Source organism: Camelus bactrianus, chromosome 21, assembly GCF_048773025.1.
Source record: "Camelus bactrianus isolate YW-2024 breed Bactrian camel chromosome 21, ASM4877302v1, whole genome shotgun sequence".
Taxonomy (NCBI): Eukaryota; Metazoa; Chordata; class Mammalia; order Artiodactyla; family Camelidae; genus Camelus; species Camelus bactrianus.
In genome coordinates this window covers 19,244,554-19,271,830 of record NC_133559.1, presented here as the reverse complement: position 1 = coordinate 19,271,830, position 27,277 = coordinate 19,244,554, and the positions used below count along the sequence as shown (strand labels likewise).

General features: G+C 39.2%; 2 protein-coding genes and 1 long non-coding RNA gene across 8 annotated transcripts in view; 1 reads left to right on the top strand and 2 right to left on the bottom strand.

The window, feature by feature from the left end:
- FMO1 (flavin containing dimethylaniline monoxygenase 1) overlaps window positions 1-3,031 on the bottom strand; it is a 33,188-nt gene extending 30,157 nt beyond the window's left edge. The window contains exons 1-3 of one of the 3 annotated variants that reach the window (XM_074349787.1): window positions 2,872-3,026; window positions 2,709-2,772; window positions 1,430-1,546 (exon numbers count right to left, since the gene is read on the bottom strand). The gene's annotated coding sequence lies outside the window, so the exon portion shown is untranslated. Of the gene's footprint in view, window positions 1-1,195; window positions 1,353-1,429; window positions 1,547-2,708 lie in introns of those variants that run through there. The other 2 variants (XM_010956893.3, XM_010956883.3) reach the window with 2 other exon arrangements.
- Window positions 1-27,277, top strand: part of LOC105070495 (uncharacterized) — a 180,782-nt gene that overhangs the window by 53,022 nt on the left and 100,483 nt on the right. For both annotated transcript variants that reach the window (XR_835420.3, XR_006725522.2), the window contains exon 2: window positions 21,739-21,801. This is a non-coding gene — a long non-coding RNA (uncharacterized LOC105070495). The remainder of the gene's footprint in view (window positions 1-21,738; window positions 21,802-27,277) is intronic.
- Window positions 6,865-27,277, bottom strand: part of FMO2 (flavin containing dimethylaniline monoxygenase 2) — a 30,489-nt gene continuing 10,076 nt past the window's right edge. The window contains exons 3-9 of one of the 3 annotated variants that reach the window (XM_010956903.3): window positions 23,382-23,570; window positions 21,193-21,355; window positions 19,771-19,913; window positions 15,145-15,344; window positions 13,586-13,941; window positions 11,178-11,250; window positions 6,865-10,207 (exon numbers count right to left, since the gene is read on the bottom strand). In XM_010956903.3, the coding sequence (XP_010955205.3) occupies window positions 9,856-10,207; window positions 11,178-11,250; window positions 13,586-13,941; window positions 15,145-15,344; window positions 19,771-19,913; window positions 21,193-21,355; window positions 23,382-23,570 (1,476 nt within the window). In that variant the 3' untranslated portion in view covers window positions 6,865-9,855. Of the gene's footprint in view, window positions 10,208-11,177; window positions 11,251-13,585; window positions 13,942-15,144; window positions 15,345-19,770; window positions 19,914-21,192; window positions 21,356-23,381; window positions 23,571-27,277 lie in introns of those variants that run through there. The other 2 variants (XM_074349789.1, XM_074349788.1) reach the window with 2 other exon arrangements.

Below are 27,277 nucleotides of genomic sequence, written 5' to 3'. Positions count from 1 at the left end.
AAGAAGGGACTTGCTTATATCAGGTTGTTTGAACCTGACTACTTAATAAGAGAAACTAGAGCCTGGGGGCCTGTGAAAGATTCACACACTAAAGGGCCTTTTGAACCTAGGCAGTTTGGGAGCCTCTGGGTTAGAGTTAGGAGACCTTATCTACTGGTATCAGGAAAATGCAAATTATCCTACGTCTGAGCCTAGCAGTGTATTAGTTAACCAGTGTGACTCACCTGTGTACTTCCTAGGAAGCCATCTTCATTAGCAGGGTCAGACTAGTACCTAGCCCTTTATATGTAAATTACCCATCCCTCTCTCTCTCTCTCTTCCTTTTTCTCGCTCTCTGTTTCTCTGTCTCTCACACACAGACACAGACACACACACCTTCTTAGCACACAGGTACTGGCCCACACCACACAACGACACCATATCCTTAAGTGGGCTGTGCGTTTCAGGAGTAGCAGAAGTAGTAGATTTGTTGGATGGCAACTAGGGGTGAGTGAGGGTGCCCACTTAGCCCCTGGGGACGAAAGAGCACAAACTTTGTAAGAAATCTGTGCTTAGAGCAGGACCATGCCCTGGGATTTCTATCCTCCAGCAGCAATTGCCCACCTCCTCAAGCCTATTCCTGAGTAAAACCACCTGATAAGAAAAATTCTGCCAGGCTCTAAACTCACCATGCCAGTTACAAGGCTATGGGTGTTCCCTAGGCTGGAGAGGAAACCAAGAAATAACAAAGAACAGACTTAGTTTCTCCATCTGTAAATCAGGTGGCATTCAACCGGATACCTATGAGATTTTTAAAATCGTTAAACTTGATAACCTTGCGAATTCAGCTGGGAGTGGGATTAGGGAAAAGGACCTGACAATAGTACGAAAAGCAGGAAATTTTGTCATAATGCATAGAATGATGCACTTCTAAAAACAGGAAACAGGACAACGTGCCAACAACAAATTAGTCAGATTCAAAAGGGCCAGGTCCTGACCAGATATGCTGGGGTTGCTTTTCGCTCCCAGCTGGTGCTGAATACCAGTGATTGGTAGACAACCCCCCAAAGCATTGTCTGACACCACGTTAGAAGCTATAAATGGAAGCACTTAAGAAAAATGACTGATTTCTTTTTGCATTAGTTTCTTTGGCATTAGTAATCCAAGTTTTCCCTTTGAATTAACCACTTAGTAATCTACCCAGCAGTGTACTTACCAGGGTACACAGAAGACTTGATAATATCTGACTTTATTGTCCCGTTACAAGTACTCAGGTATTTACCACTCTTTTTGTATTTTGGGTAGGGAGTGGCTTTATAACTCCTCCACAGACTGGGGGAGTGGCATTCTGGTGAGGTGATTCTGTTCTGAAGCACAATAACAAAACAGGAAAAATCTGGGCCTCAGCTCCCTAATCCAAAGGAATCAGAGATTATATCTGGTTACTTACTTTATGTACTTGAAATTCCTGGTCCCAAGGCCCGGCCACAGTTAGGACTCTGGAGCTTGCAAATGGATGATGCTGAGCCAGTGTCAGCCTAGGGGCCCCCAGGACACCGGATGAACCCTGTTTGGGAGATAAGGAATGTTATGCAGAATTTGGAACCTGAGGTTAGCCATTGTTTATATTTTAACTTGATTAATTGCAACAGTGAAATGCTAAGAGAAACACGGTCTGGAGATAGGCACTTTAGACTTACTCTTCTCCCTGCGAAATAGAAATTGTTTTAGGGAGTCACAGCAGCATCTTTCATTGTTCGTAGATCTCATTCTTCAAAGGGAAGGGAAAAAGTAAAATAAGACATTCATGACAACAGCTGCTACACCAAAGATTCACGTGTAAGTGTTTTGACCCATTTCCCATTTAGAGAAAATGATTACTGTTTTAAAATCATACATCACCCACATTATTAAATTCAATTTTTAAAGCCTTCCTGAGTGCAGATGATTGCCCAGGCACTTAGCAAATACGACAAATATATGGGAGAAGCATACTGTTCGGAGTCCCAAGTCCTGGGTTAAAATAATGTTTTTACCAGTTATTGTCAGAGTGATCTTGGGAAAATTGTATAACTTTTTAAAGCTTCAGTTTCCTCAATTTAAGATAAGCATAATAATACTTATCTCGGATGGTTGTGGTGGGGATTAGAAGAGATAATCTATGTGGAGGGTCTTATATGTAGTAAACACTCAGCAAATGGCTGCGATGATGAGATGGTGATGTCATTGCCAGACCAGAGAGGTGTCTTGATTACTGATTCAGAATATTGAAATGACTGCCACAGGCACAGAGAGTAAACGTCAAGACAGATTGGTAAGACTGAAGCAGGGAGAAGGTTCTGGAAGGATAAATTCTTTTTTTTCCCCCTGATTTTTTTTTAATATATTATCACTACATCCTTTGGCCCTACACCCAGAAACCCTTCTGTATCACTAGGTCTGTTGCTTGCTCATTAGGCTCACCCTTTGCCTTATTTCCGGCTTATTAAAGACTTGGCACAGAGACAGCATTGTTGGCTCTGTTGAGCTCAGCTGCCTTCCTGCAGTTATGAAGATGATAACATTTGGATGACTTCAAAGCTTAATTTTTACCCAGAAGTTAAGCCTTCAAGATTACTATTAGTTCAAGTGTGTTTTTAAAAATCAAAATATGTTTGACATTGAATCAGGGACACCCTGAGAGTCAGGGGCACAATTAGCATCCCAAATCCCAGTATTTAGACACTTACCTTGGTATGTACATGCCTCCTTGGTGCACGCCAAGGAAGACTCAGGTCCTGACCAGAGATGCTGCTAACATAAGTGGAAACAAAGAACTTCAAAGTGTTGGTTGAGCACCAACGTGATCATTTATCATATCATCTCATTTTCCAGAATTAGCAACAAACTTACAGTAATTAAAAATGAGAAGACTGGTCTTCAGTTGTACTTCATTTTCTGTTATTTTTAGGGTTTATTGTCAATTAGTTGTACTTGAGAACCTGGAATGGGGAATGGTATTCAAGCCCCTTTGTGAAGTGTATCTAGACCCTAAGAAGCCAAATTGATAGATTATGATGCTCTCTGGGAATTAATGTGGACTTTCTGCCTTTTGGACACATGGGAGGATTAAACTTCTTGGTCTCTTAGTGGTTGTTTGGGAACATGTGACTAGTTCTGGTCACTGAACTACGAGCCAAAGTAGCGTGTGTCCTTTCTGGGCTCAGAGGAGTTAATGGCCAGTGGGAAGTCCTGTAGCTCTTCCTTTTCCTTCAGCACAGAAACCAGCAACTTCCAACATGGCTGTTCCTTTAGACTGGATGCCCAAGTAGCTAAGATGAGCAGAGCCTATCTCCCAGTGGATACATAGCACGAAAGAGAAATAATCTTTGTTTTATTTCAAGGTTTTGAGATTGGGGATTGGTTATTAATGCATCATACCTAGTTCATACTGACTGATCACTAGAGGGATGTTTCTTGGCTGCTTCATTGTATTTCTAAATCAATGCCTGAATTCTTATCACTCTTCCTTGATTCATATTTAGAATCATAGAATTACAGTTGAGAGAGTAGTTTTACTTCCAGTTGTAAATTGGACTTAGTGTAATTCTTTCCTCCCTCCCTCTAAAGAGCAGCGTTTAATGAACTACAACTCCCTACCCTCCGACCCCCACACAAAAAGCACCGAGAAGCTCCCTATGCCTTTCTCAACAGTGTTTTCTGTTTGTTTAAATGCGCATGTTCTTAAGAGGGGTTAACTCCCTAAGTCCCTTACACGTTGAGCTTGCTCTTCTTCCTTTTGTGAGAATACACGTGCAGAACAGGAGCACTGCAAGGGGAGGTGGGGATAGTTCCATGCCTACCTAAGGCCAATTGTTTTGCTTGAAATGGGTCTTTTCTCTATCCATAGCGTTGAAGCAGTGACTCACCTCTACCATCTAAGGACCAGAGCGATTAACAGCTACTTTCTTTTATGTTCCCTTAAATGCCTTTGTGGCTTGATGAGAATTTTGTGGGAAAGTCTGCAACAGTGAATTAGAGACTGTCATGTCACTTTAGGTGCTATTCTGCGACTGCCTAAGGAGTACTAATGGGGAACTCTCACATGGTGACATATTTGGAATAGCACAGTGGGACAAAATAGGAAGAATACTGACAAGAAACGAGGGCTCCTTAATATTCTTCTCTATAGAGAAGGATATTCACCCTTGCTTTGCCTAATACACAAGGTTGTGTTGAAGAATAGGTCAGAAGGTAACTGTGGAAGTGCTTTGGAAATGCTATGGAACTCAATTATCTAAATCTTTAAAGTTCGCATCTGGTTTTTCTTGTTCATCTCAGTATCCTGGACACAGCGTGGTCCCTCCATCTGCGTTGGCCTCTGACTGTGCTGTTAATGTTTTGCCCCAAATCAATATAAGTGTAAGGCTTAGCTCCTTCTCTATTCCACAAAAGTCCACCTCCACTCAAGGTTTTAATGTTTAATAACTTTGCTGAGTATTCAAGGAGTCATAAGGAGAGGTCACATTGTACCCTAGCCAGCTTTCTGCTATCTTACTGGCTGTATTCTTTCATTTTGTTCTTATTTTCTTTCCTTCTGTCCTCTTTCAAATGACTTAAACATTTCTCTCTTTTCTTCTGAAGAACCCCATTCTGCCCAAAATTCAAGTCTCTCTTTTCTCCCCCAGGCACTTGTGAGGATTTTTTTTTTTTTTCAAAACAAATGTGGTTCTCATTCTTACTTAGATACCTTAATACCAAATTAATAAAATATTTTTTAATGTAGACATTCATACAATTTCATATTACTGTATTAGACTTATTAAAACCATTTTTGAACCTTTTTTGACAACTTGTAGTTCGTCAACTTTTTAGTTCTCCTTGGGATCAGCTCCATTTTCAGTGTGTAAGAGAAGGAACAAAATCGATTAACATGATATTTTATTCTAGTGTAAGACAGACACTGGAAAACTAAGAAATAATATGTGATTTTAAAAAATTGATTAAAAAACTTGGGAAAGCCATTTAAACACTCTGTCTCAATTTCCTGATGTGTAAAATGGGTTGTGAAGATTAAATATGATGAAATGAAATTGAATTCTTGATAACATCTAGAACACAATAAATGATCAGTAAATGATGGCTTGTTATCATTTTATCCAGTTTCCTGAGGTTGCTGGAACTTGAAACTGTTCAACATTAGGAGAAATTGATGCTCTTACAGAATCAACTACTTTCTACTGGCCAGTGGCTCAAAGCATAGGGATGCCTAACAATGAAACTCTTTTTAATAGTTAAAATTAAAACTCTTCTCCCAGAATATGTAGCATATACAGATGGACATCTAGCATGAAAATACAAGTTTTAGATACCTCTTCTCATCCGCAAGGGTAAAGGAGCCAACACTTGCCGCAGTTTGTTTGAACTGACAGTGGAAGCAATATCAGCTGGTATTCAGGAGATAAGACTAATCATGCGGCCCTGGACTATGAGCCGGCTTCTTTGAACCTCTGTTTTCTTATCTGAGAGCATTCTCTTCAGTCCCTTTCATCTCTAAAATGACCCCATGATTTGCAGAGACCTTTTGGTTCCAAAGTATAATTCCTAGTATTGCATCACCCTGAAGAGTGCCCAAGTTTCCTAACCTCTGTATTTTCTGAGAGTTGGATTTGGTGGCTTCTCAGCACAAAACTGTCATCTTTGCCATTAGGGCCAGTGAACATGATACAAAAGACATTCAATTTAACCGTTATGAAAAATTGACAGTTAAGGAATTATGGTAGGGTCATAGAATATTATATTTGATGGGCATTAGTGATCATTTGACCACCTCTCTACACTCAGATGAGAAAGTCTCAGAAAGCTAGGTGACTTCTCTAGGGACTACAAAAGCAACCTAATAGTAGAAGGTAAGGGTGTAAGCACTACTGCAGGATTAAAACAAAGTGGTTTGGTGATACAAAGGTGGAGGAAACACATTTTGGCTGCAGGGACTGAGGAAAGCTTGATGTGGAATGGCATTCGACTTAGCACTGCAGCAAGGATGGAGATGGGAATAACAGCTACTTTCTTTTATGTTCCCTTAAACATCTACTTGGAGATACAGCCGGTTTGGAGGGTCTTGAAAAATAAAGGTGATGAGGAGCCACTGAGGGTTTTTGAGAAAAGGAGTGAAGTGTCAGCAGGAAAGGAGGACTCTGCAGGGCCTCTTTGTTGCTGCTCTCACAGACACCTTCAAGTCTGGGCTTCTAGGCATTGGAAGTTTTGGGGCAAGAGGAAGGCACTCCTATGTCTCAGCATTGTCTGTTGAAGCAACTGATGACTAATTAATTTAAAAATTATGGTTCAATTAATTGAAGAACACAAAAATGATGTTATGAACCTAAGGTAACTATGAGAATGTGCTTCATGGGTCTCTAACTACAGGGAGTGTAATTAACCAAGGGCTTTAGCTGCTGTGCTTGAGATAACGTTGCTGTGCTGGTGTAAAGGCCCTCTTTCCCCATGAGCTGTTCCCAGCCAGTGATCGCATGTCAGAGACACTGAAGCAGATCGTTCACAGGAGAGTCAGGACTTCTCTGATGGCTTGAGGGCTCCCCAGTGGCTCTGCCGAATCTTCTGTAGACTGCACAACAGTCTACAATGTTTCTATCCACCTTTCTTCTCTCTCTCCTTCACGCAGGGCCAGGCTTGCACTGCTGTCTGATGGATTGTCCAGCCTTTTCCTGCACTCTCCTTTTCCTTCATACAGTCATTTCCCTTAATAAAAGCCTTGCATGTTTAATCTCATTCTGGCATCCGACCTGAATTAAGTAGAATCTAATCTCAGGAACCATTTTTTTTTAAGCCTCATTGATCCATGATCTGGTCCTAAGGTTATCATGTGAATGCTAGATTCTATCTTGGTTAAGTTTTTAAAATTTTATTACTTGAAACTTTGTTACATATCCTGGTCCAAGAGTTTTATTTGAAAAAATATTTTTCTGCAAAGAACAAATTTTACACTTTTGAAATGGAAAATCAAGGAACAATCATCTAGAGAAGGATAGTTAAAAGGTTAGTAAAAGGGAACCATCACAGGGAGAGATTTTGCATGAAAATGGTAACTAGCTAAAATCCTTTACAAGAGGAAGAAACACTGTACAGCAAGAAACACCAAGGCTGAACCTAAGGAGGAATTTGTCCCTGAGAAGTGGAAAAAGCCATGGGCTAATCTCTGAAAGCAGCTTTTTTTTTTCAAGAGGTCTCAATCCCATGGTTCCTAAATTTAATGTGCACAAGAATCCTCTGGGGAACTTATCAAGACTTTAGATTCCAGCAGAAATGCCCATTCAGCAGGTCTGAATTATTATTTCATCTTATTCAGGAATCTGCACTTCTACACGCTCCTTTAGATATTCTGATGCAGGGAATATCTCTGTGGACCATCATGTGGAACATACTATCCTAGGATAGTTTTATGTTTCAGGATGTACGGAAGCAATGGAATAGACTTGAATGAGTCTTCCTCAGTCAGTCTCAGACTCTGGACATGATCTATTTGTGTTTTGAAAAGATACCAGAATACTGATTATTTTCTTTCTAAAATTTTCAAGGATACAAATTTAATAATAATTGCATCCTAATGGCATGATTTTCTTCCTCCCTCACTAATTCAGCATCAATCTGACAAATGATTCTCAATCTCTTCCACTATGGAAATAGGATAACAACTATAACTATTTCACTGGGTAGTGTTAATGATGAGTGAGGCAAATTATAAAAAATAATTAGGACAATGCTTTTTACATTACAAAGCCGGGATTAGCAAATTTTCTGTAAAGGGCCAGATAGTAAACATTTTAGGCTTTGTAAGCCATACTGTTTCTGTTGCAACTACTCAACTCTGCCATTGCAGCTTGAAAGTGACTGCAAACAATAAATGAATAGATGTGGTGGTGATCCAGTAAAATTTTATTTACAGAAATAGGTAAATGGGCAAATAGGTAGTTTACCTCCTTTTGCTATAAAGCCTTGCTAAATTCTATTATTAATTATTATTATCGTGGTTATTATTAATATAATAGCTTGCATATCATTTTTAATAATTAGCAAAGTAATCAGGTTTTAATCAAGAACAAAGTACCTATACCTTCTGCAATTTTTTTTTTTCAAAGGAATCTGCTTATAAGAACAATGAAAAACAATTCTTGTATTTAAATGCTGGTGTCATGTCAATGGACTTTAAAGAGTTTCCACTGACAGGGATTACCATCACAAGTTTGTAGGCATCTGAGGGAGAAATCTAGGCCAAAGTGAAGAATAATGACCACAAAGGCTTTGGAGGAATAAGAAGAGAAATTTGCCTTAATCTTGAATCTGTGGGCTTTTCCCTCTCTTTGAAGGTCTTGTTCTGGGCTTATGGCAGAGTTCATCTCCTAAAGCACAGTTCACGGAAAGAACAGTTGTAGTGTATGTTTTATAACCAGATGTTTATCTATTATGTTGCTCAATGCCTATTGACAATGAATTGCTTTTGACATTTTTAGACTTTAGTTCTAAGCAAATGTTTATCTCTCCTAACAAACCGGCATGCTTTCTTTTATCAGATGACAAAGAGTACACGCTGTTTTGCTTTTTGGCCTTGGTTATTTGTAAGGTTAGAGCTAAAGACAAGGTCCAATCATTACAATACTTTTTATCTACTTGGGAGATACATTTTTCCTCTTTGATGCTTGGTTTTTTCCGAAGATGTCAATGATTATCCTAAATGTTGTATAGGTGTTTTTTTTTTTTGTAAATTCCTTCGAACGAATTTTAGATCAAGCTGAAATAGAAACCAAGGATTATATAATTTATATATATATATTTTATATAAAATTATATATATAATTTATATAATATTAATCAGATCTCTTTTGCAAGAAGAGTGCTGTTTTCTATGTAAAGTTCCTCCAGAAGGAACATATATGTGATTATAAATAAAGCTCTTAATAAGCATTTAATAATGGAGGTTTTTGTAAATAAGTATATTACGGGGCAAGGTTATGATCTTCAGTTCTAGCGTCAAGCAAACCTGGGTTCCACTCCCAGCTCCATCACAAGACCAGCTGTCTGGTCCTGGGCATGTGACCCAACTGCTCTGAGTGTCGGTTTAATCATCTGTAAAATGGGTATAACAGCAGCACCCATCTCACGGAATTGTCATGAAAATTAAATGAAATAATACATACGATGTGTACATTTTCTGGTTTGTGATGAGCACTAAATATAGCTGTTATGGTAAGTTTCTTTTTATTTTTACAGCAGTGTTTCTGTTAAAATATAAGGCAAGTATAAGAAAGATGGCTACTTGCTCAGCTTTCAGTGTGAAGCCCCAAAAGTCTGTCTGAGCATTGCCATTGTTTTCTAGGCTAATTTCTAGCCATTTTTTTCCTCCAGTATTTTTAAGTGATTCCCCATGAAGCAAAAATGGAGCACGACCTAACATCTGAGAACCGTGCTACCAGAGTCCGGATTAGAAGACTATCAGGAACAATGTGCAGGGGTTTAAATATTTGCCCACAATTTAAATTTTCCAGTGAGTTAAGCCTTGGGGCCTGCTTTTCATCCTGTGTAATTCTACTGTTTTTCCACATGACTCTCTTACATCAGGGCTTGGCAGTACTATTTAGCCAGTGTACTATTATCCTTTTCGGAGATTCTGGTGAACTTGAGGGAAGGGTGGAATGACAAAGAAATGTCATGACACCATTTTGGTTTTATACCTAGACCTAATTTTGCTAACTCTCACTCTGCTTCTCCCAACTCTAACGTTCAGAATATAGATTTAATAATTTTTCTTTTAGTCTTCTTTTTTTTTTTTTTTCTTTAAGTGGTACTGACTGACAATAAAGTCAAAAGCATTATGCTGACAGGTTAGAACCACTGAAGCTGGAAAAAAAAGGCAGCCACAACAGTGAGAAGCCCCAGGATTTTCAGCAGGAAGGAAACTAGGAAAGTGGATGAAGTTTTTAGTGACCGTGTCTTTAAAGGCTTCAGTATCCGTTGTTTCTGGGTGAAGATGGCACTCCTGGCTTCCTTCCACTGCCCAGGCCCAACCAGGCGATACTGATAGGAGTTGCAGGGCCCAAAATAGAGTTTCATAGCCAGCTTAGGATCTTTGAACAAGAGAGAGAGGAGGTCTGGCTTTGCACCTATCTCTAAGGCGAGCTCATCCAAGTAGTCGACGTAATTGGTCTGCAGTATCTGGCTCTGGCTCTCTCCAAACCTTAATGAAGAAAGAAAAAGGGGCAGATTCACAAAAGCTTCTCGGTTGTATAAGAACATTAGGCATTCAATAGCTGTTGAAAGAATGAAGGGGAGAATGAAGGAATAAATGAGTTTTGAATGAAATCTCTGGTTGTCAAGTGTCAGTTTATCCCATCAGGAGGCCCATATCTCAGATGGAGAGTAGGCTGTAAAATAAAGACCCACGAATTCACGGAAGTTCTAGGAATGTGACAGAATTTACAACCATGATTATTATTTGGTATTTGGTAAGCAGCTTCAAGTCTCCAGGCAAGTAAAACTAGTCAAGATTGCTGCAAAGATTCATGAGATACTACAGTTGAAAGCATAGCTCAGTGTCTTGCATGGAGGAGATGCTTAATATTTCCCTGTTAAATTATTAAGGTACCTGGCACTCTGGCTGGCGTATGATAGATAAGTTAGAATTTGAACGTGAGATAACCCCTATATGTGATTTAAGGCCCCTCAGTCAACTTTCCAAGGGTACTTGATCACTACTGAACTCCATTCCACTTTATCACAAAGTATAAATCCCTGACCCTTTACTTCACATCAACTCCCCCAGCTAACTTTCCAGAGATACTCAGACTACTGTCACCACCATTGTCCCCCATTCCATTCCCTCTTAAGCCACAGAGTGTGAGAGGATACAGAATCTAATATGGACTTCATACAAAACTGAAATAAAATTAAGTCAAGGAAAAAATGTTCTGATTTGGTGAAATTTCTATTTTTAAGTAGTTGGTTCTTAAACTAGTATGTATAAGAATCACCTAGGAAGAGCATAAAAGTACAGATTTGCAGTCTCATACAGAGATTCTGATTCAGCTGGTCTGGGCTGTGGCCCAGGAATTTGCATTTTTAAGAAGCAGGTAGTTTGTTCTTTGGGGAGATAGATCACCAGACTTTGAGAAACACTACTATGTAAAGAATTTAAAAAAAATTCTTACAGGTCAATTCTTTTTTCATTCCTCTTGATAATGTCTGCCATCATAGTTCTCTCTGAGGGCAAAGTACACAAGCCTAGGAAAAAAAAGTTGGTTTGAGTAGTGGGTCTGGTTCAGTATCATCGCTTTATCTAACAGTTGATCCCTACAATTAAATTCTGGCCATTTACGCATGTTATACCAAGTCAGGGCTGCTGTGCTATTGAACTCTGGGCTGTGCCACTTGCATTTGGGTTCTACGTGGTACTGCCCATGGATCACCAGGGTACAGCGGAGGTGGATGGGGTAAGGGAAGAGGCTGGAGAGGGATGGTAAGCCTGATAAGTCAGGAAGCCATGCCAGGTGGCTTGAGCTCCATTCTGAAGGTGATGGGAAGCTGTGGGAGGGTTTTCTGGGAGCTGACATATCAGATTTGCCTTTTGAAAAGATCCTTCTAGCCACTGGATTTTGGAAAATGGGGTCAGGAAGGGGAGTTTAAAGGCAGCAAGAATAGTTAAGAGGCTGTTGAAGAAAACCAGTTGAGAGATTGGTGCCAGCTAAGATGGGGTAGTGGGGATGGAGAGAGAAGATTGATGTAGGTTATCATTGTGTGCTTATGATTCCATTCCCTGTCCCAAGTGTCCTGTGAGCTTCAGACAGGTTGAAAAATGATCAGCTCCTCTGGATCTGGCTAGTCTTGAGACATTTCAGATTCAATGAGTCCAAAACTGAGCTCATCATTGAAGTCTTCCTGCTCGGACTTGCATCTTCTGTGTGTCCCCTCTCTAGTCACAGCACTGCTCTCTACCCAGTTTCCATGGCCTGAGATCTGCAACTCACCCCTGGCTCCTCTCTCTTCTTCTAATTTTTCTATGTGGAGCCAAGCATTATGTCCTGCTGATGTTTCTCTTAACTATGTCTCAGGTTGCATCACATTTTAGCACAGTAGCCTTTTCACTGGTCTCTGAGACTCCAATCATTTCCCTTTTTCAAATCTATCTTCCACACTAATTCTGAAATAACCTATCACAAATATAATCTGATAATGTCTGGTCCTTGCTTAGGACCTTTCACTGGGTCTCCTGGCTGAAGAGCTTTCTTAAATGGAGAATCTAGGTCTTCAGTCCAGACTTAATCAGGGTCCCCAAGGGTCTAAAAGATGGTTTTTATGTGTAGCTAAGTTTGGGAGGAGCTGATCTACATTGTATATTCAAGCTCCTTATCATGCCTTACAAGGTTCCTGTGTCCTGGTCCTTTCTTCTCTAAGAATAATCTCTCACCCTTCTCTGCCTCACACCTCATGTTCTAGCAATGTCAGATAGCTTGTAATTCTTCATATGTCTTATGGCCCCTGTGCTCTGGCTCAAGCAATTCTCTTTTCTGCACCTGGGAAGATCCAGCTATCCAGGAAATTTTCCTTGACCACATGCCCTCCCTTTATCCCACTCTGGTGTTGCTAAGCACCCTTTCTCTTCTACCCACACACTCCATGCACTCCTCTACCAAAGCATTTGTTTTATTATGTTGAAATGATCTGCCTGAATTTCTCTCTATCCCACCAAGTTCCAGCACAGGGCTAAGTAGTCAATAAGTTTCTGTTGAGCTGAACTGAACCCTGGGATGAGGGACATAGTAATAGCCTTTTTAGGAATGCAATGTGCTACACAATGCTCAGATAGAAATATTTTAAATAATTTTATAGCTTTGTAGGGATCTGTGAGATTGAGCTACTTAGGTATTAAGAGATAATTTGGAACGCTATTCTCTTCTCTTCTCTGCCATCCTGTGTGTGGTTGAATTTACTCCTTGCCATGTCTTCTCACAAGACTTTCAGGATCAAGAGATTCCTGGCCAAGAAACAAAACGAGGTCACTTGCATCTTACCATGTCACTCTGAAAATACCACTACTATATGAATGGCTGGATGTGTTTAATCGGGAAAATGATTTTTCTCTTTGTGTCCGGGTTTCTGCAGTAGTGCTTTGGCTCAGTAATAAATATGCAAGATAAAAACAATAAATAAAAAAGAGCTAATTTGGAAACAGGCATGGAGTAGGCCCTCAATCTCTTCGATTTGTGCATATTCTGAGGAATTTATAAACATCATGTAGGTAAAACCAGGAGTCATAGGTGGTTTCCTTCATAACTGTTCTCTCATTAGTCCAAGAGAAAATATGTACTTAACTTCATGCCAACTGAAATTATCTGAATTTTCTAATATTTTAAAGGAATGATTACAGATACATATTATCATTATTATATTTCTGAATTTGTTATCTTGTGAATTCCCTGCTAACTTTTTAGGATGTTAATTTTGTGAGAGCAGCCAAAATTGGCAGCCTTCTTGTTGGTGACCTCCTTTTCTAAATTTGTTCTTGAGTAAAATCTACCAGGTATGAAACCCTCAGCTACTCACTTGTCCACTCACTTACCTTTGAAAATTCTTGTTACCCAACGAGCCTGAAGTTCAACAGTTGGGAAAATGGAACCTAGGGGCTGGATGAGACCAATGCATACAAGAGTTGACTTCTCCAGGTGAGGAGGGAACATATATTTGTACAGCAAGACCTTATTATTCTCTACTTTGACAAGATGATCTTCAAGGAAGGGAAAAGAGAAAGTATATCCTGTTGCAAAGACAATGACATCGATGTTCTCCTCCACTGTGCCATCTTCAAAGATGGCAGAGGTTTCTGTGAGCTCTTTCACTCTTGATTTCACCTTGACGGCTCCACAGAGTATACGACTTGGAAGATCATCATTTAGTACAGGTTCTTTCATAAGGTATCTGAAACATGCAGAAGAAAACACTCAGAAGGAGTACTTAAGGAGAGGTCTTTAATTCTCTTAATATTTTATGGGGTTGGCTCTGAGAATGAAGAGGTTTCTCAAATATCCATAAAATGTTCTAACTTGATTGGCTGGCCTACCTCCAAATGGTACTATCTGACTTTATTCTCATGTCACATATCTCTGGAAAAACATGTAGGTGATGTGGCTAAAAGACATTTCAAAAAAGGAGGCATCTCTAAGGGCTTAGACAAAATGCCAGTGCATATGGTCAATTCTTAAGTATTCCAGTTTTTATTATCCCACTGATGTTTTTACTGTTGTTTTATGTTATCTACCTTCAATTATCTTTCTGTTCCACTAAATTTCTATCTGATCATAAGAAAGGAAAATTTTGTTAAATTCCCATTAGTTTTGAAACTTCTTAAGGGATTAGTATGAAAATTAATGCATAGAATTAAGTTTTCTTTATCGTAAATATCCAGAGAGTCTCTGTATATGATAGCATGGATGATGGAGCAAAGTCTGCTTGTATTTCTGGAATTTCCTTTTTTTGTTTTTGTAGATTTGATAACCATTTTTTGAAAAAATTAGAATACATTGCACATGAATCAGATTTCAGAATATAGCAGCCACATTGCATTTGTTGAAAGATTGCAAAACTTCTTTTTTTTTTTTTTTAAAGGGAAGGAACCTGTTATCAACTAAAGAAAAATAAACATCCATATTGTTTGCCTGTGTTTATAAGATCAGTAATATATAACCTTGAGATTAATAGGCAGTGATTATGTTCTCAAAAGCTACCCATAGGAAGAACCCTTATGGTGTACAGAGTTAGCAGCATAACAGATACAGAATTTAGGTCAGGTTTCCCACTCCACCCTCTGAAAGGAAGGTAACGATCTTTTAAAGCAGTCTTTTCCAATGTGGGACAGATCTAGGTATTAGGAAGTTCTACCCATGATCCTAGTTCTACTTTCTGGAGCAGCTCATAATACTTATACTTCATCTACTTAAATATTTACTTTTTAAAAGATATACAGAACAAATTTGGAGTTCAATATCCAGGGGATATATGATACCATACTGTTAGTTTGTAGTTTGAACAACCATGTTAGCAATTTGGCTCTTTGCAAAGAGAGGCATTTCTGAAAACCTTGATTACCAATTAGTATACCATAAAAAGGCAAAATAACTCTACTTGTTTTGAGGAATAAGGCCATAATTTTCATGGTTGAACCAACGATTCATCTGTTGTTCTGTCATCCATTTTACAACTTTTCGTGGCAGGACGTTTCTGAGCATGGAGCTAAACCGGGTGTGGTACACCATGTCCCAAGGATAACCATCTTCAGAGATACGGCCCAAGATCCAGGAACCATGTCTGGTGCTGATAAACACCTGGTGAGCAAAAAGGAGTGCAGTTTACATTAGGGCATCATCCCTTTGGGGAGAAACCCACTACATATACATCACATGTATGGCTCCAGAATTTGCTGTAATGTGTTTTAAAGATGATTGACCTCAAAGTGAAGTACTTTCTAGCCTTCCTGCTAAAATCTGAACAAGACAAGGATGCCCACTCTCACCACTTCTATTCAATGTAGTATTGGAAGTCCTAGCCATAGCGATCAGACAAGAAAAAGAAATAAAAGGAATCCAAATTGGAAGAGATGAGGTAAAACTGTCACTAAATGCAGATGATGTGATAGTAGCTAGAGAGAACCCTAAAGACTTCACACAAAAATTACTATAGTTGATAAATAAATTCAGCAAGGTAGCAGGATATAAGATTAATATACAGAAATCTGTTGCATTTCTTTACACAAACAATGGAATATCAGAAAAGGAAAGTAAAAAAAAATCTTTTAAAATCACATAAAAAATACTTAGGAATAAATCCGACCAAGGAGGTGAAAGACTTAAAAAAATTTGTTTCCCTCACACCATACGCAAAAATAAACTCAAAATGGATCAAAGACTTAAACATAAGACAAGATACAATAAACCTCCTAGAAGAAAACATAGGCAAAACATTATCTCACATACATCTCAAAAATGTTCTCCTAGGACAGTCTACCCAAGCAATAGAAATAAAAGCAAGAATAAATAAATGGGACCTAATGAAACTTACAAGCTTCTGCACAGCAAAGGAAACCATAAACAAAACAAAACGACAACCTAAGGAATGGAAGAAAATTTTTGCAAAAGATGAAACTGACAAAGGCTTGATCTCCAGAATATATAAGCAGCTCATATGACTTAATAAGAAAAAAATAAACAACCCAATCCAAAAATGGGCAGAAGACCTAAACAAGCAATTTTCCAAGGAAGAAATATCAAATGATCCATAGGCATATGAAAAAATGCTCAATATCACTAATTATCAGAGAAATGCAAATCAAAACTACAATGAGGTGTCACCTCACACCAGTCAGAATGGCCATCATTCAAAAGTCCACAAATGACAAAAGCTGGAGAGGGTGTGGAGAAAAAGGAACCCTCCTACACTGCTGGTGGGAATGCAGTTTGGTGCAGCCTCTGTGGAAAACAGTATGGAGATTTCTCAAAAGACTAGGAATAGACTTACCATATGACCCAGGAAGCCCGCTGCTGGGCATATATCCAGAAGGAACCCTACTTCAAAATGACACCTGCACCCCAATGTTCACAGCAGCACTATTTACAATAGCCAAGACATGGAAACAGCCTAAATGTCCATTTACAGATGACTGGATAAAGAAGCAGTGGTATATTTATACAATGGAATACTATTTAGCCATAAAAACCGACAACATAACGCCATTTGCAGCAACATGGATGTCCCTGGAGAATGCCATTGTAAGTGAAGTATGCCAGAAAGAGAAAGAAAAATACCATATGAGATCGCTCATATGTGGAATCTAAAAAAAAAAAAAAAAAAAAAAAGAACATAAATACAAAACAGAAATAGACTCGTAGACATAGAATACAGACATAGAATACGTGGTTGCCAAGGGGGTGGGGGGTGGGAAGAGATAGCCTGGGATTTCAAAATTATAGAATAGATAAACAAGATTATACTGTATAACAAAGGGAAATATATACAAGATCTTGTGGTAGCTCACAGTGAAAAAGAATGTGAAAATGACTACATTTATGTTCATGTATAACTGAAAAATTGTGTTCTACACTGGAAATTGACACAACATTGTAAACTGACTATAACTCAATAAAAAAAAGTTAAAAATTTTTTTTATTTTTATTGAAGCACAGTCAGTTACAACGTGTCAATTTCTGGTGTACAGCACGGTGTCCCAGTCATGCATATACATACATATATTTGTTTTCATATTCTTTTTCATTATTATAAGATATTATAAGATATATTATAAGATGTTATTATAAGATATTATATATAGTTCTCTGTGGTATACAGAATAATTTTTTTAAATCTGTTTTTATATATAGTGGCTAGCATTTGCAAATCTCAAACTCCCAACCCCTTTCCCTTAGTAACCATAAGATTATTTACCATGTCTGGGAGTCTGTTTCTGTTTTGTAGATGAGTTCATTAGTGTCCTCTTTTTCTTTTTTTCGGATTCCACATATGAGTGATATTAGCTTGTGAAGTAGTACTTACATAAAATAGTGTTGAATTGTTGGTCTGTGTGTGGTAATATACTTATGTCCCGATTTTTTTCCCACTGTTGCATTTTGGTTGACTTGGCAACACTTTGATTAGGTATTAGATAATATACTTGAATATTTCCATGAATGTCCCTTCCCATTACTTATTGTCTGCCCTTCTTCCTTGGGATCAATCCATGTTTTGCAACGGGAGCTCCGCCTATTTTATTCACTCTCTTTCTGCTGTTACCGTTTCTCAGCAGGGGAGTCTAACCCGGCTAGCTCCACCACCTGCAATAGTATGCTATGCCTGAGGATTTGGGGTCAGGGGTTATTTCTCTGAGATGCATACTGCAGGCCAAGGGCCAGAGATTTGGTTTTTGGTGGGGAAGTGTGTGGATGACTCAGCACCATCCCATAGAATTTTGAGTGGTGCTCTTGGACGGTGGTGGAGATTGCTGCTGTACACTTATGATCGTGAACTTCCTTTAACAGAAGCAGGGTACACTCAGGAGTATGGTGAGTTTAGGCTGTGATTTTTAAGCTTTGCAGTGCCTGATTCTCTCCTTTACATACATAGCTCCTATGAAGTCCCTGGTAAGTCTTCTCATAGAAGGATTGAGTGTACCTTGCTCTGTGTAAGAGATTCTATCATAATTATCTGTTGTGTTATTAATCTAATATATACCAAAGAGATACTCTATTTGAAAGATTCATGAGCTGGAATGCACACAAATATAGCCAGGGTGGTTTCTTAATATTGAATTTGGCACAATAGACAGGCTTTTTACATGGTAAGACCCATTTAAGGAAATAGACTCTTACAATCTTTGGAATTCTGCTCTAAGTCCAAATCATTGACTTGACAACATGTAGTGGTCTGGTACAGAGCATCACTCGGTTGAGAGCTATACTCCCTTCTTCAAGCTTGGCAGGTTTTCCCAGCAGGAAGGAGGCTGGAGCTGGTGGCTCCCCTATCTGAGTTGGCTCTTTAAGACTTTACAGTTACTGCCTCCTCACTTGTTCTTCGCGCTGAGGTCTTACAGCTTTGAAAAGTGAAAAGTGGTTTATTTTCACAGAAAAGGTGAGGACCTCTTGGGTCTAGTAAATCTCTTTCTGGTGTTAGTGACCTACTCTGTCGCCAGGGTGATAACTCTGACAGGTCCCAGTGAAACCCCTTCATGGTGCCGTTGATCACATTTGCTGCTGGGCATCCTGAGCCCTGACAGTGTGAGACTCAGGACAGGACAGTTTTGCTGGTTGCAGACATGGCCATGGGAAGTCCTGTGTAGCCAGAGGAAGCCAGAAGGGCATGCTGGGCCCTGGCCCTCTTGAGAGGGAATGCACTGGGGAGAAGAACCTTGGCTATTTTCCCATCTTTGCCTAGGTCTGTCTTTCTCAAAGGGATTTTTCTTTTTTTTTGGTGTTCACAAAAAATAATTTTCTTCTAATTCTTTCTGGTACACAATTAAACATTTCCCAGCCGGAATGGAAATAGTCAAGACAGTAGTGTTTCTTGTAATACCTTATAAACAACAAGACGCAGTCACATCCCCTAGAGCTAAATAGGTAGTTGGCCTGTCTTCCATGTTATCCCAGGTGATAATTTTATCAATCGGATTTTTTTCCCCTGCCATTCCCAACCATCTCTGTCAGCATTATCTGCAAGTTGTGATGTTTGACTCTTTGGCAGCTAAGCTGTGTCATTCCTGAGCAGGCATAAAGATAACAGTAGTTGGAAGGCTTCAGGGAGCACCTTGTGATCTTGGCTGGGAGTCTTAACTGTTCATTTAGTCTGTTTTTTCATGATTCTTGGTAACTAAGGACTGTTTATATTTCAAATAGGATTCAAATATGCACTAAGTTTGTAAAAGGCACTCCCTAAAATATGAACAGTTCAACTTGTTGAACCGCCTGGGTAGGAACAAGGCCTCTTGTGCAGAAGGTCATCTGGTCCAAACTCAAGTGAAGGAACCATAGCCCAGAGAAGTAAAATGACTCACTCTGGGTTGCATGGCTGATCAGTGGCAGAGCTGGGAGACAAACTCTGGCTTCTTGATTTCCAGATTTTCTGCAATACCACACTGAACAACCAACTAATCAACCAATCAACTAACCAACAAATTAATGAGCTGTGGTTATATCGCTGAGATTTTCCAATATGCCCCTCCCCTCTTTTCTCCCCCTTACAGTACGAGGTAAGCAGAGAGCATCATACCTGAGCAGCCTTCTTACTCAGCTCGACGGCGATATCTGAGGCTGAGTTTCCCATTCCAATCACCAAAATGCGTTTCCTTTCAAATCCCTCTGGGTGCTTATATTGGCGGCTATGGAAATACTGGCCTTTGAACTTCTGGATACCTTCAGGGAAAGAAGAGAGACATCCATGAACTATGTCAAGTTAATTTCAGTAAAGCTGTATGCCAGCTTTTCCTTTCTGGAGTCAGTCGTTCGTTTTGCCTCTTTCCCTGTTAGAGGAGTTAAAACATCAAGACCAATGAGCAAATTCAAAGTATGATTAGGATGATAGCACTTCATGTGTAGTAACTAGAAGTGTAATAATTAGAAGAATATTTATCATTCTTATTTTGCAAGAGCAAACAAAAACTAAAATAAGCTAAAAACAAGGCACATTGGAAGGTGAGGGATGGTTTCCACGTTGCAGTAAGTCAGCAACTTAATGGACAAGCCTTTTTTGTTTTTTGAAGATAAGCATCTCTGTGTCTTTTCCCAGGAACACAGGACTTTATCAAAGTCTTTGTCTTTGATGATGGGTTGCTTGAAAGAGCCTTTGGATCATTAGTTCTCGAAGTGTGGTTCCTTGGCCAGCCGGTGTTATCATCACCTGGGAACCTGTTAGAACTGCAGATTCTGAGCTTCACACCAGACCGACAGAGCTGGGAATGATAGGAGAGGGGCCTAGCAAGTTGTGGTTTTAAAAGCCCTCCAGGTGATTCTGTTTGAGAGTTTCATTGCTTTAGACCAGCAAGCTGCAATTCAGGCTGCATATTGAAATCACTCGAGCAACGCTTAATGGACCTGGGCACACCCTATACCAAATGAGTCTTTGAAGATCATTAGAGCTTTGAAAGCTCCTCAGGTGGTTTGAATAATGTGAGGCTGGGACTGAACCACTGTATTAAAGGTTTTCCTGACGGCCTTGGAAAGGAAGTATGCTCTCTGAGGGAAGGGCCTGGGAGCTTCCATCTTCCCCTGCTTTCCCCACATCCATCACTGTCCGGTAGGAGCATGTGCTTCCAGAAACTCTCCCCAGTAACCCTGGCTGTGGGCATGGTTCTGTGGAAAAGTCTCCAGGGTTGTAACAAAGTCATGAGGGTTTGGCAGGATGGAAACCGGCCAAGGGAGGCACAGGGCTGAAAAGGCCTCTTCAACAGAGAACTAATTAGGGTGAGAATTCTCTGAACTTCTAAGATTTAATGACTTTGGGGGAGGTTGGCTGAATTTCCTGATAATGAAGACCTGGAGATCAACAGAAACAAAGATGCTCTTTGGAGCCTTCAAAGTGTCTGTCTAGCTCTATCCGGATCTTAATCTTACACCCAGTTGCAGCAGCTGGTTCTGCCTGTCAGTCCAACCTGGATGTCTACTCCAAAAAGCTGGGGATCCCCGCAGGCCTCACCTGGAAATGAGTCCAGTGGGATGTTAGGGACGATGTGATGGCCACTGCAAACCATGACTGCATCAAAGACAGCACTTTGCTCCTTGCCGTTTCTCTCGGTAACAACCACCCATTGGCCAGAGGATGAGAAATCCGGGTGTTTTCTCACACTGAGGACGGTTGTCTTGAACACAGAGAAGGCATCACTGAGAATTACTCTGGCACAACAGGGGCCTTGTCCAGGGTGCCCTGGGAGTGGGGATGGGTAGAGTGCAATGTACCTCTGATTCCATTTAGGTTCCCTTTGAATCCATTTCAAGCCTCTTAAGGCAAAGACTGTAAGTGCACCCTGCTCCTTCTTCTTTGGAAGGTGCTACCAGTACTGCTTTGTGCTAGAGGCCTAACTCAGCAGTGGGAACGAGTGTGTGAAGGACTGAATAAGGACTTGAGAGAGGCCCAGAAAAGGAAGATGAGCCCTGGGCAAGGTATAAAATACATGTTCATCATTCAAGTGATTGCACAATCAATATTTATCAAGAACCCTTTTTTGTGTTCACCTATGTGCAGACTCTGTGTTTGAAAAGATATTCCATGTGAAGCCCTTTGCACAGTGACAGCACTCCATAAATGGTAAGTTGTTCATATTTATTATTTTTAAAACAGAGTACATCATATTAGCAATACACTTCATGATCTGATTTGGATGAAATAATTCATTGGTTCATTGATTTTTTTTTAATGTTGTTTGCTGTCTGGAGGTTTATGAATTTTTTAAAGTGTGCGTAAATGTCTGTGTCTGCTATGTATATAAGAAACAATGTCAAAGGAAGCAATGCTTTTCTCACTTCTAGAGGAGTTGCATGATTCTCCTCTTGTTAGCAAGTATTCGAGTTCCTTATACATGCTTTTCACATTTTCAGATATTTTTCACAATGCTGGGTTGGCAAATTTTGAAGCTGTTCCTATTAAAAATGTATATGGAATGCTAGCATAAATCTTGTGAAAAGGCTATAAAATGTCTAGGCATATTCAGCTGAGAGTAAAGATTTCAGATTAGTATTTCAGGGTAGTATATTCACTAAAGTACTGTGGATTCTTGCTGTTCGAAATATGGTGCCAGGACCAGCCTTCAGTATCACTGGGGAGTTTATTAGAAATGCAACTGACCTGAGCCGGTTTGCTCCCCTTAGGTAACCTGGTGGTTCTTTGCTCCTGGGAGCTTGCCATGTTGATACAGAACTTAGAGCGAGCACCTCCTTTTACAGTTTGAGTTGAGCCCCTAACATCTTATGACTTATACCAACTTTGAGACCAATAGATGGAAAGTGAGTTTTCAGAACCCCTCTCCAACCTCCAGAAAACAACAGCAGTAAAACAATAAATAAGAGAAATAGAAACTGGGGGAAAACTGCATTAGATAGAATGGAACATTTTAATGGTATTTATATATGTAGATTTCCACCAAATCAACTATTATAAATGAGTGTAATACAAATCTGGAATAAAACTAAAATTACTGAGAAAATGAGATATGTTTAAAAAGCTCCACTGTTATTTATTCAGAGATAGAATCTAAATTTTATTTCCTAAGCATAGTTACTAATTTTCAGAGTGTAGGTTATTGATAAAAATTCAGGATGTTTAATGAGAATATTGTCTTTTTTTCTTGTTGATTATTAGTTTTTGAGGAATCACAGGAAAGGTAGTTACAATTGTATTTCAAAATGATCTGACTATTCTTATGTTGCTGGAGAATGCATCAAAAATTAGCAAAGATAGTTTCTACAGGCTTCTGGGATGAAAGGAGAGCTGTGAGTTTATTTAGTCCATTTTTCTAAGAAGTTCCATTTCTATGGAGAAGGTAAGAATATGAAATAACAGTATGATTTTTTTTAATATGTCCTTTTAAAGGAAATGAGTCTTTAATGGTTATAAATATTAGTTTAGATGCAGTTTCACCATCAGTATCATCATTGAAACCATTAATTTTAACAGATATTTTTCTTCTGTTAATGTACATAATCTGTAATATCAGGGGTAATGACACTACTTTTTGGGCTTTCTACCATGCTATTGTTTTTTCAGGAAATAATCAGATTAGAATACTTTGTTTTATTCACAATTACGTTCATTAGCAGAGTAACTTCTCTATTTAAATGGGAGCTAAACTAATGTGGAGAAAACCATTCTCCCCCCACAAAATACAATACCTGGAACTGAATATATTTTAGAAGATCAAAGTTTTTGGCAAAAATCCTGAAATATTCCAGGAGCTTAGAATTGTGCAGGAAGTTTGGAAAGTCTTCAGGCATTGGAAAGTCACTGAAACAGGACATTTCTTTGCTGGTGTTGGTGATGACGGATTGATAGATACTCGCTCGGCCGTCTTCAACATTTTCCTAAAGAATCAAATCAAACAGTAATAATCATGTCTTTAAAAAAAATCCCTTGGTTTCCTACTCTTTGTCCAAATCTCGCCTCTGTGTGATGTGATCCTCTTTCATTGCTGCAGTGTGACTGAAACATCTGGATGACGAGATGCAGCAAATGTGCTCTATCACCCTGTGGGCTAGGGCCAGAGGGGCTGTCCCCATTGGTGGGACTGGGAGTGGGGACCGTCCTTCTCTGACACACTGCAGGATATTTAGCATCCCACGTCTATACCTATTTAATGTCAATCATTGTGGTGACAACCAGCCCTTTTCTGAAATTCCCCCTGGGGAGGCTCTACCCATCTCCCACCTCTTTAGGAACCAAACCCTGGGACACTGGTCCGAAAACACAATGGAGAATTTCAGTTAAAATGACTACTGTTGGTGGCAGGTGATTTTCACATCTTAATTTGAATCCCTTGCCTTCATTTTGTGCTCCATGCAAATGAACCTTTCTCAAGTGATAACGGTGAGTAACATTAATGCCAATCAAATCCTAAACTTGATGCTAAATGTTAGCAAGTAGGCTTTGGTAGAACAGGAGGCAGCACCTGCTGTGGTTGAGTTTACAATTTCTTCTACAAGAAGTGCTCTGCCTAATGATAATGTTCTTTATGTTAAATCATATAGGAGCCAAGTACAGGGAGTCAATGTCTGTGAAAGCAGCATGGTATCAAAGAGGCTTTTATAAGAAATGTAAATAATGCCACCCAAGAGCTCCTCAATAGATGCTTCTGCATTTGCAGGGGCTAAGGCATAATCTCTAGGTGCTGTTAAGACTTAGCACTAGGGTGGGGTGTAAAGAAATGGAAAGGTTGTAGGAACTCATAAATTAATTGCAATGAATTACTTAATCTTACATAAACCAGATTATAATCTCTTCCACAGAATGATAAATAAAGGAAAGTAAATATTTAACTCTAATCCCACCACCGCAATAAATCAGTTGTGCATGTTGCTTTCTCATCATTATTCATAGAAAATCATTACTTTCCTGGCAAGTCCTTAGATCAAGCCTCCTTAGATTTTTGCAACACCCAAAGAGGCAGCTTGTATTAGCAGAAAGAGACTGGTCTTTGGAGTTAGACAGAGGTTTGAACCCATCTCCTTCAGACTGGGTGAGCCTGGACCAGCCAGTGCCCTGGAGCTTCAGCCCTCTCGTCTGTAGACTAGAGATGTTCTAGGTGCTCAGTGGTATCATCACTGTTCCATGTTCCTGAGGAAGCTATAAGCTGCAGCAGAGGCATCAGCTACACAGCTCACTGTTCACCACAGTAGAAGAAAGGCACCCAGGCAGCCACTCTGACACCAAAGAACTGATAAAGGCAGACTCACTATCACTGTCTGAGTTTTCTGATATTTCCTATACAAGAAGTTGTTCTTGGTTTCAAAGAATTAAAAAAAGAGCAGACTGAGGGATCTTGCCTCTTTTATTAGCAAAGCTCTTTATATGTGTTGGGCTTCTCTGTGTCTTAATTTCAGGGATTATCTGCACTAACATGAGTTACCAAAGCTAAAATGACATTTGCTCTCAGATGATGCTGTTTAAAAGCAATGTGTAGAATCCTTGCTAAATAAAAGTCTGTTTTTAAAGCTCCTCCTCCCTCATACATTTCACTTTTTCTCTTTCTTCCTCATTGATTCATTCATGTATGCATGCATTCATGCCTACCATAGGCCCTTTTCCATGAGCAAGGTGTTTAACTTTCCTAGTCCAGAATCAAGGCTCAGATGATAACAGTGTTACAGTTTTAAGTGGCTTAGTTAAAATTAGTCAGGTTAGGGCATGCCAGCTTTCTAGGTAATTAGTTTGGTTGGTGTTACTATTAACTGTATTAGAATGCAAAGAGAGTTAGAATATGAAGTGGTTTCTGTCTGATACGTAGGGATACTATGATCTGAACTCTGGATGAATAACTCATGGTATTTTTATTTAGATTTCAAATAAATCTAGCTTCAAATTGCACAATACAGTCCTCCTTTGATACTTATAGACATTTGGTCCCCGGCCCTCTTGTGAATGTACGCACCCACGGATGCTCAAGTTCATTATGTAAAATGGTGTACTATTTGCAAAGAACCTCCCCATATCCTCTCATATACTTTAAATCACATCTCTAGATTACTTACAACACCTAATACAATGTACATGCTACGTTAATACTTGCCAACATGGCAAATATAAGTTTTGCTTTTTGGAACTTTCTAGATTTTTTTCCCCCAAAATATTTTCAATCCACACTTGTTTGAATCTTCAGATGTGATATGGAGGGCCAACTATATTGAGTTAAACTGATGTACAGACTATTTCTGGATGTTTCAGCATGATTGAACACAATGTCCTTGGCAAGACTGAATGTGAGTTTCTTATCCAACCAAGTTCCCGAAATTGGAAATATTCCATGAATCAAACAACAATACCAGATAATTTTATAAGTAATACAGAGCAGAGTCTGGAGTCAGACTGAGCTGATATCCAAATCCTTCCACCTTTAATGGGTAAGTTACGTAAGGGAGAATCCTCATGTTCTGCTGTAAAACGGGGTTCATTAATAGTTCCAACATTATGCAAATGTTATGAGGCCACAATGCCTGACTCTAAATAATTCTTTGCCTCTATTACCATTATTACAGGCCACTGGAGTTAGTCTTACTAAACCAGTCATAGTTTTGAAATAGCTAAACTAAGATTGACTATTACACTGTAGCCAACATGTTAGTTTTTTCAAGTGCCTTAAGTTGGCTTTCAAATGTGGTGGGCTCCTCTGCTAGGTCAATTTTTAGGGGATTTCGAGTGATGAGAAGAGCTGGTTCTGATGTCTGAGCCCCTAGAGTAACTTCAGAGCCAGGGCACGTCTCTCCTTTAGGAGTCTTACTTGTGCAGTTTGTCAGCAACTGATGATGACATCACAATTAATTTTCTGAAGGTCAAGTAATAATCTTTATTGTTGGGCTGATTGGTATATAGCTATGAAAAAAAGCTTTGTCTCTAGATATACTTCTTCCTATGTTGGCTGAAATAGGTGTCTATATGATTAGACAGATCTGGGTAAAGTCAAGCTTGCTTGGGTTATAAAGGGAAGATGATTCTCATTAATAAACAGATATGTGTCATCTGTCTCTCCTGTCCAGGCCCTGAGCTTGGAGCCCGGGATAAAATGCAACCAGGACACATAGTTGCGATCTTCGTGGAAATTGCTATTATGTTGCATGAAAGTCCTTTTAGGGTGTAGGGATGGAAAGTGGAGACAGAATAAGATGAGAGGCTTTTCTCTCAACCAAGACAAGGACAGGAGACACAGCTTTCAAAACACATAAATATAACTCACATATTTACTTAAAAATACAAGCACTGCCTAAACATATTTAAGCTCAAATACAGACAAATAGTCCGAATTCCCTAGCAGATAGAATTTGCTATAATTTACTTGTTTAAGAGAAATGATCCTATGATGAGCATTTTCATCATGTAAACTTTTCTGAATGTCAGGCTATATAGCAAAACCAAGTTAGTTCAGACAGCACTGATTTAGAATTTATGATCTTTTGATCATAGGCTGGACGGAAGTTTATCTTTGGCTCTATAAAAATAAAAAGGTTGTAAAAACTAAATTAAATTGAAGAAAGTTTATAAGGATAATATTTAACGTACTAGAGGGATCAAGCTTATAAAG